At 38.7% G+C, this 19,675-nt stretch overlaps 1 protein-coding gene across 5 annotated transcripts in view; it reads right to left on the bottom strand.

The window, feature by feature from the left end:
• Positions 1 to 1,886: 1,886 nt before the first annotated feature.
• The window catches only part of YIPF6 (Yip1 domain family member 6), an 89,294-nt gene continuing 71,505 nt past the window's right edge, over positions 1,887 to 19,675 (bottom strand). For 2 of the 5 annotated variants that reach the window (XM_049704651.1, XM_049704652.1), the window contains 2 exons: positions 11,470 to 11,514; positions 1,887 to 8,969 (listed from right to left, as the gene is read on the bottom strand). In XM_049704651.1, coding sequence (XP_049560608.1) covers positions 11,482 to 11,514 — 33 coding nt within the window. In that variant the 3' untranslated portion in view covers positions 1,887 to 8,969; positions 11,470 to 11,481. Of the gene's footprint in view, positions 8,970 to 10,960; positions 11,515 to 19,675 lie in introns of those variants that run through there. The other 3 variants (XM_049704649.1, XM_049704650.1, XM_033439133.2) reach the window with 3 other exon arrangements.

The raw sequence follows: 19,675 nt of genomic DNA, 5'->3' as shown, positions 1-19,675 counted from the left end.
ATATTTTATTATAAAATGTATCACACTGAATTGCAATTTATTTATGTCTCTCTCCCATTAGACTGAGATCCTTGAGGGATGAGATTATATCTGATTCCTTTCTAAATAAATATGCTCATCACAAGACTAGGCATAGAGCAAGGGACTTAGTAAATGTTTACTTAGTAGATACATGGTTAGATGAATTAGTGAATGAATGAAGAAACAAGTGAACTAACCAGGGAGGGGGGAATGGGGGATGGTAAATAGTCCATTTCTCTGAATTCCTTGCTTCAGCCCATGCTGGTTGGGACCCTCAAAAATCAGGATAGGGGAGGGGTCTATGGATAGGAGAGGTCCTCACAGGACCTCTGTCTGTTCATTCTGCAACTCTGCCACCACTTCCCTGACCAGAGTAGGTCACTATCCCTTTTATTCTCACTACCAGGCTCTGACTTTTAGTTGAAGTAGAGGGGCATAGCAGTCAGCCCCTTGTTCCAGAAGAAGTAATCATCTCAAGGCACATGATTCCAGTGAGGTCATCTAGCCACTTGTTCCTCAAAGTGCCCAGGAGTGTGTTAGAAATGCAGAGTCTCAGTCTCCACCCTTGACATTTGAATCAGAATCTGCATTTTAACAAGGTCCCCAAGTGATTCTTATGCACACTTAAGTTTGAGGAACATGGCAGTCCATCTCTCCATGGAAGGAACATGGCATTTGCTCAAATGCAAGCAAGTAGGACTTCTCGTATTCACCAAGACCTCTGTGGAAAACCATTCCATAACTTGTCTTCATCACAATCTTAAGATGTCTTTTCAACTTCTCTGTTCAAGGTGTTCTTCATAGCCCATCTACCGCCATGGTTTGCCATGCTCCAACCTGGCACTGTTAGGAACTGCCTGATAACTGCAGGGCCCAAAGGAGCACACATGCCTAGCAATCGCTATTTACATGTATCTGAACAAGCTGCCCTGGAAAGGAGTGAGCACTGGCTGAGGCATGACTCTCCAGGTCCAGGGAAGGAGAGTCTTCTAGGTTTTTCTAAGAGGATTGGCCTTCTAGAAATCCTGGGTAATAATAACAATAACCATCAGATAGTGATACTCTAAATATTCCACAACTGCTGTGGCCCAAGCTCTGACCAATCAGAATGGACCCCATACCAGTGTGAACTCACAGAATATCAGACTTGACCATGAGTGATATTTGTGGAGTAGTGAACACTGTCCTAACCCCTTTCACATATCTTCTGTTGCTTGATCTTTACAACATCCCACAAGGCAGAAGATATCTATGTTTTCTGACAAGTAAAGTAAGGCTCAGAAAGGTTATGCGACTTGCTTAAAATCACAACAGCTGAAAAATGGTGGAGCCAGAATTTGAATCCATTTGTCTGCCCCTCAATTCTTTCTTTCCCCCACCATGCCATAATTCTTCCTCCCTTCCTTGCCTGCACACATATACCTCATTCTTCTAAGGTACTTGCTCAGTTTCAAGGACAGGGCATTCACATGGTGCCTAATTGGGGGAGCTGGAGAAGGGGACAGGTAGGGCAGAAATGTCTCCTCATATCACATACCAAATGGAAGAATTGGAATATACTCTTGAGAGGAAAGAGGCTGAGCATGGTCCGTAGAACCAGAAAGGACTTAAACTCTTTTAGTGAGTCTCACCAGTGGTTTTACATCTGCGGAGCATTGAAGACTGGGCTGACTTTTGAGAGAATTGAAATTGCTTCATTCTGTGATCCTAAATTTTATATTCACTGTATTCCCTAAAGCATACCTTAATAAATATTTTATGACCAGAAAAATTTAAAAAATCATTTAGTTTAACATCTTTTCCTGTCACTCCCATTTTATAAATAAGAAAACAGTGACCCAGAGAGAACTGACCTGGCTGACAGCGCAGGTTAATGACAGAGCTAGGGCTTAAATCCAGGTCTCCTTATGGATTCGAGTCACGGCTCGCTCTATAATTCCATTCTGATCTCCTAGACATTAATTTCGCATAACAAAACAGGAGACTCCATCTATGCCATAAGAAGCACTTTTAAAAGGAGTCTCGCTCATTGCTCAGCGTTAATTGGAAAGGAATATTGCTGAAAAGGTCCTGGTAGGAGAATAAAAAGAAAGAGAAACACACTTCACAAAGCCTTCCACTTTCTAACCTTTTGGAATTTTAAATCCATTTGATCCTGCCTCATTTTTATTCCTCATCTGGAATTTTCCAAAAGGGCATTTCACATTGTAGTCAATTATGTTACTTTTAATGCCACCTTGTATAACAATCAGACAATTCCATTTTCCTTACCCGTGGAGAAATGCTGACTTTTGGACAGTTTGCAGCTGTCTTCCTTGAATTGTTTTCCATTCCACCTTTTCTATCCTCCTTTCCTCCCCAGCATGTAAGAGCCAGAACCAGGGCTGATCAAGGGAAGAGAGAGGAAAGAAGGAAAGATACAGACCCACAGCCCCAGCCTGGAGCCTTCTCATAGACCCAAGCCCCCTAATCTACGCCATAGGATAAAAATTCTCATATGGAGAGAGCAGCAGGGGCTCACAGGCATCTCCAGAAAACCGTACAGTATCAATCTCCCTCTGGCTCTGGAGCCTGGAATCAGGTTCGTATGGCCTTGGAAATAATATCTGAACTCTGCCACTCACATTCAACTCTCTGAACTTCCATTTCATCATGTATAAAATAAGAGTAAAAATGTGCATGGGGTTGTCATGTTGAGACATGGCAATAGCACGTGTGAAAAGTATGTGGTGAATAGTATAAAGGAGTCACACTTCTATGAGATGCGTCACATCTCTTGGTGTATATGTGTCTCTGCTGGCAGGGAAGTGGGATGGAACTGGGTCAGGTTTAACTGAATCTCTTAGCCCTGCTCCAGGCTGACATACAAAAGGAGCAGTACCCTGAAACCTCACCTTACTGGGCTCACTGCTGCCCCTAGGGGACCACTCCTAGTCCTCTGAACCAGCCTTCCTGGGGGCTACATTTATATTTGGAGGGATGGAGGAGGGAGGGGGAGTCTGGCTATGAATCCCAGGACCCATTCTGAAACAAACACATACTGGAAAAATGGAGAGAGGCTTTCCCTTGGCTAGGTTGAGGGCAAATGACTTGTGTGAACTCTTTTAGATCTCTCTGCAGGCTTCTTGTTCCAGGAATTCCCTACTACCATTCTCCTTTCCCCCAGGTAGGCAGGAAGGAAATAGCACAACAGACAACTATATAGAACAAAGGAGAAATTATCTAAATATTATCAGTATGTCCATGTAAAAGTTAAATTACAGATGGCAAAGTTGGGAAGAAATCTGAAGTAAAAGGTAAGGGAGGATTTTTTTTTAACAACTTTAATGGAGTATAATTGCTTTACAATGCTGTGTTAGTTTCTGCTTTATAACAAAGTGAATCAGTTATACATATACATATGTTCCCATATCGCTTCACTCTTGCATCTCCCTCCCTCCTACCCTCCCTACCCCACCCTTCTAGATGGTCACAAAGCACCGAGCTGATCTCCCTGTGCTATGCGGCTGCTTCCCACTAGCTATCTATTTTACATTTGGTAGTGTGTATATGTCCATGCCACTCTCTCACTTTGTCCCAGCTTACCCTTCCCCCTCCCTGTATCCTCAAGTTCATTCTCCAGTAGGTCTGCATCTTTATTCTCGTCTTGCCCTTAGGTTCTTCTGACAATTTTCTTTTCTTTTCTTTTTTTTTTGTTTTAGATTCCATATATATGTGTTATCATACGGTATTTGTTTTTCTCTTTCTGACTTACTTCACTCTGTATGAGAGTCTCTAGGTCCATCCACCTCACTACAAATAACTAAGTTTCGATCTTTTTAATGGCTGAGTAACATTCCATTGTATATATATGCCACTTCTTCTTTACCCATTCATCTGCTGATGGACACTTAGGTTGCTTCTATGTCCTGGCTATTGTAAATAGAGCTCCAATGAACATTTTGGTACATGACCCTTTTTGAATTATGGTTTTCTCAGAGTATATGACCAGTGGTGGGATTGCTGGGTCATATGGTAGTTCTATTTTTAGTTTTTTAAGGAAGCTCCATACTGTTCTCCATAGTGGCTGTATCAATTTACACTCACACCAACAGTGCAAGAAGGTACCATTTTCTCCACACCCTCTCCAGCATTTACTGTTTGTAGGTTTTTTGATGATGGCCATTCTGAGCGGTGTGAGATGATATCTCCTTGTTGCTTTGATTTTAACTTCTCTAATGATTAATGATGTTGAGCATTCTTTCATGGGTTTGTTGGGCAATCTGTATATCTTCTTTGGAGAAATGTCTATTTAGGTCTTCTGCCCATATTTGGATTGGGTTGTTTGTTTTTTGAAATTGAGCTGCATGTGTTGCTTGTATTTTTTGTAGATTAATCCTGTGTCAGTTTATTCATTGGCAAATATTTTCTCGCATTCTGAGGGTTATCTTTTCGTCTTCTTTATGGTTTCCTTTGCTGTGCAAAAGTTTTTAAGTTTCCTTAGGTCCCATTTGTTTATTTCTGTTTTTATTTCCATTTCTCTAGGAGGTGGGTCAAAAAGGATCTTGCTGTGATTTATGTCATAGAGTGTTCTGCCTATGTTTTCCTCTAAGAGTTTGATGGTGTCTGGCCTTACATTTAGGTCTTTAACCCATTTTGAGTTTATTTTTGTGTATGGTGTTAGGGAGTGTGCTAATTTCATTCTTTTACATGTAGCTATCCAGCTTTTCCAGCAACACTTATTGAAGAGGCTGCCTTTTCTCCACTGCATATTCTTGCCTCCTTTATCAAAGATAAGGTGACCATATGTGCGTGGGTTTATCTTTGAGCTTTCTATCCTGTTCCATTGATCTATCTTTCTGTTTTTGTGCCAGTACCATACTGTCTTGATTACTGTAGCTTTGTAGTATAGTCTGAAGTCAGGGAGCCTGATTCCTCCAACTCAGTCTTTCTTTCTCAACATTGCTTTCGCCATTTGGGGTCTTTTGTGTTTCCATACAAATTGTGAAATTTTTCGTTCTAGTTCTGTGAAAAATGCCAGTAGTAGTTTGATAGGGATTGCATTGAATATGTAGATAGCTTTGGGTAGTAGAGTCATTTTCAGAATGTGGATTCTTCCAATCCAAGAACATGGTATATCTCTCCATCTATTTGTATCATCTTTAATTTCTTTCATCTTTGTCATAATTTCCTGCATACAGGTCTTTTGTCTCCTCAGGTAGGTTTATTCCTAGATATTTTATTCTTTTTGTTACAATGGTAAATGGGAGGGTTTTCTTCATTTCACTTTCAGATTTTTCATCATTACTATATAGGAATGACAGAAATTTCTGTGCATTAATTTTATATCCTGCTACTTTACCAAATTCATTGATTAGCTCTTGTAGATTTCTGGTAGCATCTTTAGGATTCTCTATGTATAGTATCATGTCATCTGCAAACAGTGACAGCTTTGCTTCTTCTTTTCTGATTTCATTTCCTTTTATTTCCCTTTCTTCTCTGTTTGCTGTGGCTAAAACTTCCAAAACTATGTTCAATAATAGTGGTGAGTGTGGGCAACCTTGTCTTGTTCCTGATCTTAGTGGAAATGCTTTCAGTTTTTCACCATTGAGGACAATGTTGGCTGTGGGTTTGTCATATATGGCCTTTATTATGTTGAGAAAAGTTCCCTCTATGCCTAATTTCTGGAGGGATTTTATCATAAATGGGTGTCAAATATTGTTGAAAGCTTTCTCTGCATCTATTGAGATGATCAAATGATTTTTCTCCTTCAGTTTGTTAATATGGTGTATCACGTTGATTGGTTTGAATATATTAAAGAATCCTTGCATTCCTGGGATAAACCGCACTTGATCATAGTGTATGATCATTTTAATGTGCTGTTGGGTTCTGTTTGCTAGTGTTTTGTTGAGGATTTTTGCATCTACGTTCATCCGTGATAATGGCCTTTAGTTTTCTTTCTTTGTGACATCTTTGCCTGGTGTTGGTGTCAGAGTGATGGTGGCCTTGTAGAATGAGTTTGGGAGTGTTCCTTCCTCTGCTATATTTTGGAAGTTTTAGAAGGATAGGTCTTAGCTCTTCTCTAAATGTTTGATAGAATTCGCCTGTGAAGCCATCTGGTCCTGGGCTTTTGTTTGTTGGAAGATTTTTAATCACAGTTTCAATTTCAGTGCTTGTGATTGGTCTGTTCATATTTACTATTTGTTCCTGGTTCAGTCTCAGAAGGTTGTACCTTTCTAAGAATTTGTCCATTTCTTCCAGGTTGTCCATTTAATTGGGATAGCATTGCTTGTAGTAGTCTCTCATGATCCTTTGTATTTCTGCACTGTCAGTTGTTACTTCTCCTTTTTCATTTTTAATTCTATTGATTTGAGTCTTCTCCCTTTTTTTCTTCATAAGTCTGGCTAATGGTTTTTCAATTTTGTTTATCTTCTCAAAGAGCCAGCTTTTAGTTTTATTGATCTTTGTTCTCATTTCCTTCATTACTTTTTCATTTATTTCTGACTGGATCTTTACGATTTCTTTCTTTCTGCTAACTTTGGGGTTTTTTGTTCTTGTTTATCTGTTTGCTTTAGGTATAAGGTTAGGTTGTTTATTTGAGGAGTTTCTTGTTTCTTAAGGTAGGATTGTATTGCTATAAACTTCCCTCTTAGAACTGCTTTTGCTGCATCCCATAGGTTTTGAGTTGTTGTGTTTTCATTGTCATTTGCTTCTAGGTATTTTTTGATTTCCTCTTTGATTTCTTCAGTGATATCTTGGTTATTAAGTAGTTTGTTGTTTGGCTTCCACGTGTTTGTATATCTTACAGATTTTTTCCTGTAATTGACATCTAGTCTCATAGTGTTGTGGTCGGAAAAGATACTTGATACAATTTCAATTTTCTTAAATTTACCAAGGCTTGATTTGTGACCCAAGATATGATCTATCCTGGAGAATGTTCCATGAGCACTTGAGAAGACTGTGTATTCTGTTGTTTTGGGATGGAATATCCCATAAATATCAATTAAGTCCATCTTGTTTAATGTATCATTTAAAGCTTGTGTTTCCTTATTTATTTTCATTTTGGATGATCTGTCCATTAGTGAAAGTGGGGTGTTAAAGTCCCCTACTATGAATGTGTTACTGTCAATTTCCCCTTTTATGGCTGTTTGTATTTGCCTTATGTATTGAGGTGCTCCTATGTTGGGTGCATAAATATTTACAATTGTTATATCTTCTTCTTGGATTGATCCCTTGATCATTATGTAGTGTTCTTCTTTGTCTCTTGTATTACTCTTTGTTTTAAGGTCTATTTTGTCTGATATGAGAATTGCTACTCCAGCTTTCTTTGATTTCCATTTGTATGGAATATCTTTTTCCATCTCCTCACTTTCAGTCTGTGTGTGTCCCTAGGTCTGAAGTGGGCCTCTTGTAGACAGCATATATATGGGTCTTGTTTTTGTATCCATTCAGCAAGTCTACGTCTTCTGGTGGGAGCGTTTAATCCATTTACATTTAAGGTAATTATCGATATGTTCCTAATCCCATTTTCTTAATTGTTTTAGATTTGTTATTGCAGCTATTTTACTTCTCTTGTGTTTCCTGCCTAAAGAAGTTCTTTTAGCATTTGTTGTAAAGGCTGGTTTGGTGGTGCTGAATTCTCTTAACTTTTGCTTGTCTGTAAAGCTTTTAATTTCTCCATCAAATCTGAATGACATCCTTGCTGGGTAGAGTAATCTTGGTTGTAGGCTTTTCTCTTTCATCACTTTAAATATGTCCTGCTACTCCATTCTGGCTGCAGAGTTTCTGCTGATTGATCAGCTGCTAATCTTATGGGGATTCCCTTGTATGTTATTTGCTTCTTCTCCCTTGCTGCTTTTAATATTTGTTTTTTGTATTTAATTTTTGATAGTTTGATAAATATGTGTCTTGGTGTCTTTCTCCTTGGATTTATCCTGTATGGGACTCTCTGTGCTTCCTGGACTTGATTAACTATTTCCTTTCCCATATTATGGAAGTTTTCAACTATAATCTCTTCGTATATTTTCTCAGTCCCTTTCTTTTTCTCTTCTTCTTCTGGGACCCCTATAATTTGAATGTTGGTGCGTTATTGTTGTCCCAGTGGTCTGTGAGACTGTCCTCAATTCTTTTCATTCCTTTTTCTTTATTCTGCTCTGCAGTAGTTATTTCCACTATTTCATCTTCCAGGTCACTTATCCATTTTTCTGCCTCATTCTGCTATTGATCCCTTCTAGAGAATTTTTAATTTCATTTATTGCATTATCCATCTCTGTTTGTTTGTTCTTTACTTCTAGGTCCTTGTTAAATGTTTCTTCTATTTTCTCCATTCTATTTCCAAGATTTTGGATCATCTTTACTATCATTATTCTGAATTCTTTTTCAGGTAGACTGCCTATTTCCTCTTCATTTGTTAGATCTGGAGGGTTTTTGCCTTGCTCCTTCATCTGCTGTGTGTTTCTCTGTCTTCTCATTTTGCTTAAGTTACTGTGTTTGGGGTCTCCTTTTTGTAGGCTTCAGGTTCGTAGTTTCCATTGTTTTTGGTGTCTGTCCCCAGTGGCTAAGGTTATTTCAGTGGGTCGTGTAGGCTTCCTGGTGGAGGGGACTAGGGCCTGTATTCTGGTGGATGAGGCCGTATCTTATCTTTCTGGTGGGCAGTTCCATGTCTGGTGGTGTGTTTTGAGGTGTCTGTGGCCTTATTCTGATTTTAGGCAGCCTCTCTGCTAATGGATGGGGTTGTGTTCCTGTCTTGCTAGTTGTTTGGCATAGTGTTTCCTGTACTGTAGCTTGCTGGTCATCGAGTGGAGCTGGGTCTTGGCATTGAGATTGAGATCTCTGGGAGATATTCACCGTTTGATATTATGTGGAGCTGGGAGGTCTCTTGTGGACCAGTGTACTGAACTTGGTTCTCCCACCTCAGTTGCACAGCCCTGATGCCTGGCTGGAGCACCAAGAGCCGGTCCTCCACACGGCTCAGAATAAAAGGGAGAAAAGGAGGAAAGAAAGAAAGAAAGAAGAAGATAAAATAAAATAAAGTAAAATAAAATTATTAAAATAAAAAAATTATTATTAAGAAAAAATTCTTTTAAGTAATTTTAAAAATGGACAGACAGAACCCTAGGACAAATGGTAAAAGCAAAGCTATACAGACAATGTCACACACAGATGTATACACATACACACTCACAAAAAGGGAAAAAGGGAAAAAATATATATATTGTTGCTCCCAAAGTCCACCTCCTCAGTTTGGGATGATTCGTTGTCTATTCAGGTATTCTACAGATGCAGGGTACATCAAGTTGATTGTGGAGATTTAATCCGCTCCTCCTGAGGCTGCTGGGAGAAATTTCCCTTTCTCTTCTTTTATCTCACAGCTCCTGGGTTTCACCTTTGGATTTGGACCCGCCTCTGCCTGTAGGTCGCCTGAGGGCATCTGTTCTTCGCTCAGACAGGACGGGGTTAAAGGAGCAGCTGCTTCGTGGGCTCTGGCTCACTCAGCCCTGGGGGAGGGAGGGGTATGGTTGCGGGGTGAGCCTGCGGTGGCAGGGGCTTACATGACGTTGCACCATTCTGAGGTGCACCGTGCATTCTCCCGGGGAAGTTGTTCCTGGATCACGGGACACTGGCAGTGGCGGGCTGCACAGGCTCCTGGGAGGGGTGGTGTGGATAGTGACTTGTGCTTGCACACAGGCTTCTTGGTGGCTGCAGCAGCAGCCTTAGCGTCTCATGCTCATCTCTGGTGTCCGCGCTGATAGCCATGGCTCACGCCCCTCTCTGGAGCTCCTTTATACGGCACTCTTAATCCCCTCTCCTCATGCACCAGGAAACAAAGAGGCAAGAAAAATTCTCTTGTCTCTTCGGCACCTCCAGACTTTTTCCCAGACTCCCTCCCGGCCAGCTGCAGTGCAGTAGCCCCCTTCAGGCTGTGTTGACGCAGCCAACAACAGTCCTCTCCCTGGGATCCGACCGAAGCCAGAGCCTCAGCTCCCAGCCCCCGCCCGTCCCTGCGGGTGAGCAGAGAAGCCTCTCAGGCTGGTGAGTGCTGGTTGGCACTGATCCTCTGTGCAAGAATCCCTCTGCTTTTCCCTCCGCACCCCTGTTGCTGTGCTCTCCTCTGTGGCTCCGAATCTCCCCACCCCTATGCCACCAGCAGTCTCCGCCTGCGAAGGGGTTTCTAGTGTGTGGAAACCTTTCCTCCTTCACAGCTCCCTCCCACTGGTTCAGGTCCCATCCCTATTCTTTGTCTCTGTTTCTTCTCTTTTCTTTTACCCTACCCAGGTATGTGGGGAGTTTCTTGCCTTTTGGGAGGACTGAGGTCTTCTGCCAGCATTCAGTAGGTGTTCTGTAGGGGTTGTTCCACATGTAGATGTATTTCTGATGTTTTTGTGGGGAGGAAGGTGATCTCCGCATCTTACTCTTCTGCCATCTTGAAGCTCCCCTCTGTCGCATTATTTTTTTCCTTTTTTTTTTGCGGTATGCGGGCCTCTCACTGTTGTGGCCTCTCCCGTTGCGGAGCACAGGCTCTGGACACGCAGGCTCAGCAGCCATGGCTCATGGGCCTAGCTGCTCCATGGCATGTGAGATCTTCCTGGACCAGGGCACGAACCTGTGTCCCCTGCATTGGCAGGCGGACTCTCAACCACTTTGCCACCAGGGAAGCTCCCCGTCTGTCACATTTTAACTTGCCCTATTGCCATACCCCCTTCCTAGTTCCACAGTAGCGTGAAAACCAACAGCCTATTATCGCAGTGAAACCAGAAGCCTGGCAGCCAATGGAAGAGGCAGAACAGAGTTGGAGCTCTAGTCTCTACAGGAGTAACATTTTTGTATACTATTAAAGTTAAGTAGATATTAACCTGTAATACATTGTTTTAAGGTAAGATGGAACTATAATCCCCAGGGGAAAAAAGTAAGAAAATAGCCCAAAACTATAGTAAAAGTGATTACAAAGGAATTAAAATAGTACACTGAAAAATATATATTTAATATAAAAGAAGACAGTAATGGAAGACTAGATCCACAAAAACACACACAAGACACATAAGAAAAAAATTGCAAAATGACAGCTGTAAATCCTACCTTATCCATATTTACATTGAATGCAAATGATTAAAACACTTCAATCAAAGGCAGAGATTACAGAATGGATAAAGAGAAACATAATGCAACTATGTGCTGTTTATAAGAGATATATTCTTTGTCCAAAAACACAAATAAGTTGAGAGTAAAGTGATGAAAAAGATACACCATACAAAGAGCAAGCAAAAGAGAGCTGGAGTGGCTATGTTAATATCAAACAAACTAGAGGAGAGAAAAATTGTTACTAAAGACAAATATTTTATAATGATAAAAAAAGAGTTAATCTATCAAGAAGATATAATTATTATAAACATATATGCACTAAAAATGATGTCCCAAAAATACATGAAGCAAAAACTGATAGAATTGAAGAAATAGACATTTCAACAATACCTGTTGGAGATTTCAATGATCCACTTGCAATTCCATATAGAACAACTAGAAAGAAGAGCAACAAGACCGTAGAAGACTTGAATAATACTATATGCCAGCTATACATCTTACAGAACACTCCATAGAGCAACAGAAGAATACAGGTTTATCTCAAGTGCACATGGAACATTCACCAGGATAGATCATAATGTTATGGTATAAAAAGTCTCAATAAATTTAAAAGTATAGAAATCATACATAGCATATTCTATAACCACAATAGAATGAAATTTACAGAAAGAACTTTGGGAAACACATAAATATGTGCAAATTAAGTAACATGGTTCCAAATAACCAATGTACCAAAGAATAAATCATAAGAGAAATGAGAAAAAATCTTTGAGATGCATGAAAAAAAAAGGACAAAACCTATAAGATATCCTCTCTGGGGTTTCTTTTACAAGGACACTAATAGCATTATTGAGGGCTCCACCCTCATGATCTAATCACCTCCCAAAGGTCCCACATGCTAAATACCATCACACTGACAGTTAGGATTTCAACATATACATTTTGAGAGGACAGAAATATTCAGTCTATAGCACAAAATGAAGCTAAAGCAGTGCTTAGAGGGAAATTTTTAGCTATACAAATCTATATTAAAAAAAATAAAGAACGCAAATCAATAAACTAAATTTCCACCTTAGGAAACTGGAGAAAGAAGAGCAAACTAACCCCTGCCCAACAGAGGAAGAAAATAATAAAGATTAGATAGGAAATAAATGTTATAGAGAATAGAAAAACAATAGAAAAATATCAGTAAATCCTAAAGTTGGTCCTTTACAAACACCAAAAGTATTGACAGACATTTTACTAGACAAACGAGAGAGAGAGAGAGAGAGAGAGAGAGAAACTAAAATTATTCGAATCCGACATGAAAGAGGGGACGTTACTACCAGTGTTACACAAATAAAAAGGATTATAAGGGAATACTATGAACAACTGTATGCCCAAAAAATACATAACTTAGATGAAATAGACAAATTCCTACAAAGACACAAACTACCAAAAACAACTGAAGAATAAATAGAAAATCTGAACAGAACTATAACAAAGTGATTGAGTTAGTAATGAAAAAAAAAACCTGGCTATGGATGGACTTTTGTCTTCTCAAAATTCATATGTTGAAGCCCTAACCTCCAGTGTAACTATATTTGGAGATAGGCTTCTTAGGAGGTAATTAAGTTCAAATGAGGTCATAAGAGAAGGGTCATAATCTGATGGGTTTGGTAGCTTTATAAGAAGAGAAAGAGAGAGTGAGAACTCTCTCTCTCTCTCTCTCTCTCTCTCTCTATTTCTCATATTCCCCATAAACACACACACACACACACACACACACACACACACACTGAGGAAAGGCCATTTGAGCACTTAGCAAGAAGGTGGCCATCTATATGCCAGGAAGAGAACTCTCACCAGAACCTCACCATGTTGGCACCCTGACCTCAGACTTCCAGTTTCCAGAAGCATAAGAAAATTAATTTCTGTTGCTTAAACCAGTCTACAGTATTTTGTCATGGCAGCCCAAGCAGATTAAGACATGAAGACACATCATAGTTAAACTTCTGAAAATTAAAGACAAAGAAAAATCTTGGTAGCAGGGGGAGAGAAATGACACCTTACCTGTAAAAGGAAAATGATTGGAATGGCAACAGACTTCTCATTAGAAATCTTGGAAACCAGAATTAAGTGGGGTAACATTTTTCAAGTGTTGAAGGAAAAGTACTGGCAAACATAAATTCTATCTGCAGCAAAACTATCCTTCAGGAATGAAGGGGAAATTAAGATAGTCTCAGATTATGGAAAACTAAGAGAATATTCACCAGGAAACTTACCCTTAAAGAATTGCTAGAGACAGTTTTCTAAACAAAAAGGATATGATAAATGAAGAAATCTTGGAATATCAGGAAGGAAGATAGAAGAAATGGGAAAGTGAAAATATGGATATATATGATAGAATTTTCTTTTCCTCTTGTGTTTTCTAATGTGTGATTGATGGTTGAATTGTGTTTAATGACTGAATGTTTCATGATTTAATGATTTGGTGAGGTTCTCAATATATGTAAGGAAATATTTAAGACAAGTATAATATAAATGAGGGAGGGTAAAGAGATTTAAAGGGACTTCATTATAATTGGTATAATGTCAACACCAAAAGCCTGTGCTAACTTAAATATATACAGTGTAATATACAGAGCCAGCACTAAAAATGTCTATACAAAAGTATACATTCAAAAACACTAAAGATAAATGGAATTCTAGAAAATATTACTTAATGATTAAGAAGCCAAGAAAAATAAAACACTATAATAAAAAACAGGGGAAGCAAACAAAATAAAAAATAAAATAAAATAGTAAAATTTAAAAAATAGTACTGAGAGACCTTCAATATGGTGGAGGAGTAAGACGTGGAGATTGCCTTTCTCCCCACAAATACATCAAAAATACATCTACACGTGGAACAACCCCTACAAAACACCTACTGAATTCTGTCAGAAGACCTCAGAAACTCTCAAGACTTCCCAGAGTCTGAGCTGGCCCCACAGAGCCAACAGCAGGTCCAGAGACCTACCTAGAAGTATCGGAGGACTTCCTGGGTAGGCAAGGATTGGCTGTGGCTCACTGTGGGGGCAAGGACACTGACAGCAGAGGTAACAGGAAAATATTATTATTATTACTACTTTTTTAAAATTTTGTTCTGTTCTTTTTTTATTATGCTTTTAATTTTTTATTTACTTTTTCTTTTCTTTTTTATGCTTTTATGTTTAATATATTTTTATTTTATTTTCTTCTTATTTCTACTGGACTTTTTTGTTATATTGTTTTTTCCTTGTTTTTGTTTTTTTCTTTGTTTTGCTTTGCTTTTATCTTATTTTTAACTATATTCTATATTTTTCTATTTTTACTTTTGTTGTTTTGTATTTTTTCTTTTGTTTTCATCTTTCTTTTGTCTTTACATGTTTTTGTTGATCATTTTTGTGTGTTTGTTTTATGCTTTCTGTTTGCCTTTTTTCTAGTTTGCTTCTGCATTTGATTTGGTTTTGGTTTTATGTTTTTGTTAGTGTAGTTTTTAGTGTTAGTTTTATTTTGGGGGGTTGTTTATTGGTTTTGTTGCCCTCCTCTTTTTTGTTTTCTCTTCTTTTTTCTTTCTGTGAGTGTGTGTGTTTCTCTGTGTGATTTGTCTGTTTAGTTTTGCTTTTACCATTCGTCTTGGGGATGTGTCTGTTCGTTTTTCTTGTTGTTTCTCTTTTTTTCTTCCTTTTCTTCCATGCTGGGAGGCTTGCAGGGTCTTGGTGCTCCAGCTGGGGGTCAGCCCTGAGTCTCCAAGGTGGGAGAACTGAGTCCAGAACATTGGACCACCAGAAAACTCCCAGCCCCACAGAATATTAATTGGCAAGAGCTCTGCCAGAGGTCCCCGTCTCAACACTAAGACCCTCCTCCACCCAATGACCAACAAGTTCTAGTTCTGACACCTCACACCAAACAACTAGCAAGACAGGAAAACAACCCCACCCATTAGAAAACAGGCTGCCTAAAGCCATACTAAGCTCACAGACACCCCAAGACACACCACCGAACACAGTCCTGCCCATCAAAGGGACAAGATCCAGCTCCACCCACCAGAACACAGGAACAAGTCCCCCCCATGAGGAAGCCTACACAAGCCATTGGACCAACCTCACCCACTGGGGGCAGACACCAGAAGTAAGAGGAACTATGACTCTGACTCAAAGGAAACCCCAAACACACTAAGTTAAACAAAATGAGAAGACAGAGAAATATGCAGCAGATGAAGGAGCAGGGTAAAAACCCTCCAGACCAAACAAAGGAAGAGGAAATATGCAGTCTACCTGAAAAAGAATTCAGAGTAATGTTAGTAAAGATTGTCCAAAAATCTCAGAAACAGAATGGAGAAAACACAAGAAACATTTAACAAGAACCTAGAAGAACTAAAGAGCAAACAAACAGTGATGAACAACATAATAAATGAAATTTTAAAATACTCTAGAAGGAATCAATAGCAGGATAACTGAGGCAGAAGAACGGATAAGTGATCTGGAAGATAAATAGCGAAAATAACTTAACTTCCAAGGAGCAGAATAGGAAAAAAGAATGAAAAGAATTGAGGACAGTCTCAGAGACTCTGGGACAACATTAAACACACCAACATTCGAATTATGGGAGTCCCAGAGGAAGAGAAAAAGAAAGGGTCAGAGAAAATATTTGAAGAGATTATAGTCGAAAACTTCCTTAACATGGGAAAGGATATAGTCACTCAAGTCCAGGAAGTGCAGAGAGTCCCATACAGGATAAACCCAAGGAGAAGCACGCCAAGACACATATTAATCAAACTATCAAAAATTAAATACAGGGGATGGAGTCAAGATGGCAGACTGGAAGGATGCAGAGTTCTCATCTCCACACAACTAGGACACCTACCAGGCACTGGTGGGGGACCACAGACATCTAAGGGAACGGGAGGAACACCAGCAACTGGTTGTTTCAATTATATTTTTATTTTTCATAATATATGTTTTATCATTCTAATTTTATTTTGTTTTTTTATTCTTAGTTATTGTATACCTCCTTTTTATTCTTTTCTTTTGCTGTGCCGCATGGCTTATGGGATCTTGGTTCCCAGGCCAGGTTTTGGGCCTGAGTTCCTGTGGTGGGAGAGCTGAGTCCAAAGCACTGAAGTAACAAACAACCTCAGACCCCAGGGAATATTAATTGGAGTGAGGCCTCCCAGAGGTACTCATCACGGCACCAAGACCCGGCTCTACAAAACTGCCTGCAAACTCCAGGGCTGGACGCCTCAGGCCAAACAACCAGTATGACAGGAATACACCTCCACCCATAAAAAACAATGAGACGACAAAAATATATGTTACAGGGCTTCCCTGGTGGTGCAGTGGCTGAGAGTCTGCCTGCTGATGCAGGGGACACGGGTTTGTGCACTGATCCAGGAAGATTCCACATGCCATGGAGCGGCTAAGCCCGTGAGCCATGCCCGATGAGCCTGCATGTCCAGAGCCTGTGTTCCTCAATGGGAGAGGCCACAACAGTGAGAGGCCCGCATACAAAAGAAAAGAAGCATATATATATATGCTTATATATATATGTTATGTTATATATATATGTTATATGTTATATATATATAACATATATATATATATATATATATATATATATGTTACATACAAAGGAGTGGGGTAAAATCCTAAAAAGCAAAATAAATGAAATTTAAAAAAATTTTTAAAAAAAAGCAAAATAAATGAAGAGAAAATAGGCAGTCTACCTGAAAAGGAATTCAGAGTAAAGATAGTAAAGATGATCCAAAATCTTGGAAACAGAATGGAGAAAATACAAGAAATGTTTAACAAGGACCTAGAAGAACTAAAGAGCAAACAGTGAAGAACAACATAATAACTGAAATTAAAAATACTCTAGAAGGAATCAATAGCAGAATAACTGAGGCAGAAAAATGAATAAGTGAGCTGGAAGAGAGAATGGTGGAAATAACTGCCACAGAGCAGAATGAAGAAAAAAGAATAAAAAGAATTGAGGACAGTCTCAGAGACATCTGTAACATTAAACGTATGAAAATTCAAATTATAGATGTCCCAGAAGAAGAATAAAAAGAGAAAGTGTCTGAGAAAATATTTGAAGAGGTTATAGTCAAAAATTTCCCTAACCTGGGAAAGAAGATAGCCACCCAAGTCCAGGAAGTGCAGAGAGTCCCATACAGCATAAACCTTAGGAGAAACACACAAAGACACACATTAATCAGACTAACAAAAATTAAAATCAATGGAAAAATATTAAAAGCAGCAAGGGAAAAGCAACAAATAACATACAAGGGAATCCCCATAAGGTCATCAGCTGATTTCTCAGCAGAATTCTGCAGGCCAGAAGGCAGTGGCAGGATATATTTAACGTGATGAAAGGGAAAAACCTACAACAAAAATCAGTATACCCAGCAAGGATCTCAATCAGATTCGACTGAGAAATCAAAAGCTCTACAGAAAAGCAAAAGCTAAGACAATTCAGCACCAACAAACCACCTTGAATGTAAATGAGTTAAGTGCTCCAAGCAAAAGACGCAGACTGGCTGAATGGATACAAAAACAAGACCCATATATACGTTGTGTGCAAGAAACCCACTTCAAACCTAGGGACCCATAGAGACTGAAAATGAGGGGATGGAAATAGATATTTCATGCAAATGGAAATCACAAGAAAGCTGGAGTAGCAATACTCATATTGCAGAAAATAGACTTTAAAATAAAGACGGTTACAAGAGACAAGGAAGGACACTACATAATGATCAAGGCATCAATCCAAAAAGAAAACATAACAATGATAAATATTTATGTACCCAACATAGGAGCACCTCAATACATAAGGCAAATGCTAACGACAATAAAAGGGGAAATTGACAGTAACACAATAGTAAAGGGGGATTTTAACACCCCACTTACACAAATGGACAGATCATTCAGACAGAAAATAAATAAACCCAAGCTTTAAATGACACAATAGACAAGACAGACCTAACTGACATTTATAGGACATTCCATCCAAAAACGTCAGACTATATTTTCTTCTCAAGTGCACATGGAACATTCTCCAGGACTGATCACAGCTTTGGTCACATATCAAGTCTTGGTAAATTTAAGAAAATTGAAATCATATCAAGCATCTTTTCTGACCACAATGCTATGAGACTAGATATCAATTACAGGAAAAAAAACTACAAACACATGGAGGCTAAATGATATGCTACTAAATAACCAAGAGATCACTGAAGAAATCAAAGAGGAAATCAAAAAATACCTAGAGAAAAATACCAATGAAAACACGACGAGCCAAAACCTATGGGGTGCAGCAAAAGCAGTTCTATAAGGTATGTTAATAGCAATACAATCCTACTGAAAGAAACAAGAAAAATCTAAAATAAACAATCTAAACTTCTTTCCCTAGGAACTAGAGAAAGAAGAAAAAACTCAAATTTAGTACAAGGAAAGAAATCATAAAGATCAGAGAAGAAATAAATGAAATAGAAACAAAGAAAACAATAGAAGGATCAATAAAACTAAAACTGGTTATTTGAGAAGATGAAGAAAATTGATAAACCTTTAGCCAGACTCATCAAGAAAAAGGGGGGGGGGGACTCAAATCAATAAAATTACAAATGAAAAAGGAGAAATTAAAACTGACACTGCAGAAATACAAAACATCATAAGACACTACTACAATCAACTATATGCCAATAAAATGGACAACATGGAAGAAATGGGTAAATTCTTAGAAATGTATGACCATCCAAGACTGAACCAGGAAGAAATAGAAAATACAAACAGATGAATCATAGGTAATGAAATTAGAAGTGTGATTTAAAATCTTCCAAAAAACAAAAGTGCAGGACCAGATGACTTCACAGGTGAATTCTAGCAAACATTTAGAGAAGAGCTAACACCCATCCTTCTCAAACTGTTCCAAAAAATTGCAAAGGAAGGACACTTCCAAACTCTTTCTCTGAGGCCACCATCACGCAGATACCAAAATCAGACAAAGGTATTACAAAAAAAAGAAAAAAAACAGACCAATATCACTGATGAATATAGATGCAAAAATCTTCAACAAAATACTAGCAAACAGAACCCAACAACACATTAAAAGGATCATACACAATAATCAAATGGGATTTATCCCAGGGATGCAAGGATTCTTCAATATACACTAATCAATCAATGTGATACACTATATTAAAAAATTGAAGAATAAAATCCATATGATCATCTCAATAGTTGCATAAAAACTTTTGACAAAATTAAACACCCATTTATGATAAAAAGTCTCCAGAATGTGGGCATAGAGGGAACCAACCTCAACATAATAAAGGCCATGTATGACATACCCACAGCAAACATCATTCTCAATGTTGAAAAACTGAAAGCATTTCCTCTAAGATCAGGAACAGGACAAGGATGTCCACTCTCACCACTACTATTCAACATAGTTTTGGAAGTCCTAGCCATGCAGTCAGAGCAAAAAAAGAAATAAAAGGAATATAAATTGGAAAAGAAGAAGTAAAACTGTCACTGTTTGCAGACGACATGATATTACACATAGAAAATCCTTAAGATGTCACCAGAAAAGTATT

Source organism: Orcinus orca, chromosome X (genome assembly GCF_937001465.1).
Source record: "Orcinus orca chromosome X, mOrcOrc1.1, whole genome shotgun sequence".
NCBI classification, from domain to species: domain Eukaryota; kingdom Metazoa; phylum Chordata; class Mammalia; order Artiodactyla; family Delphinidae; genus Orcinus; species Orcinus orca.
The sequence above is the reverse complement of the archived record's forward strand: the minus strand, read 5'-3'. Positions and strand labels throughout refer to the sequence as shown.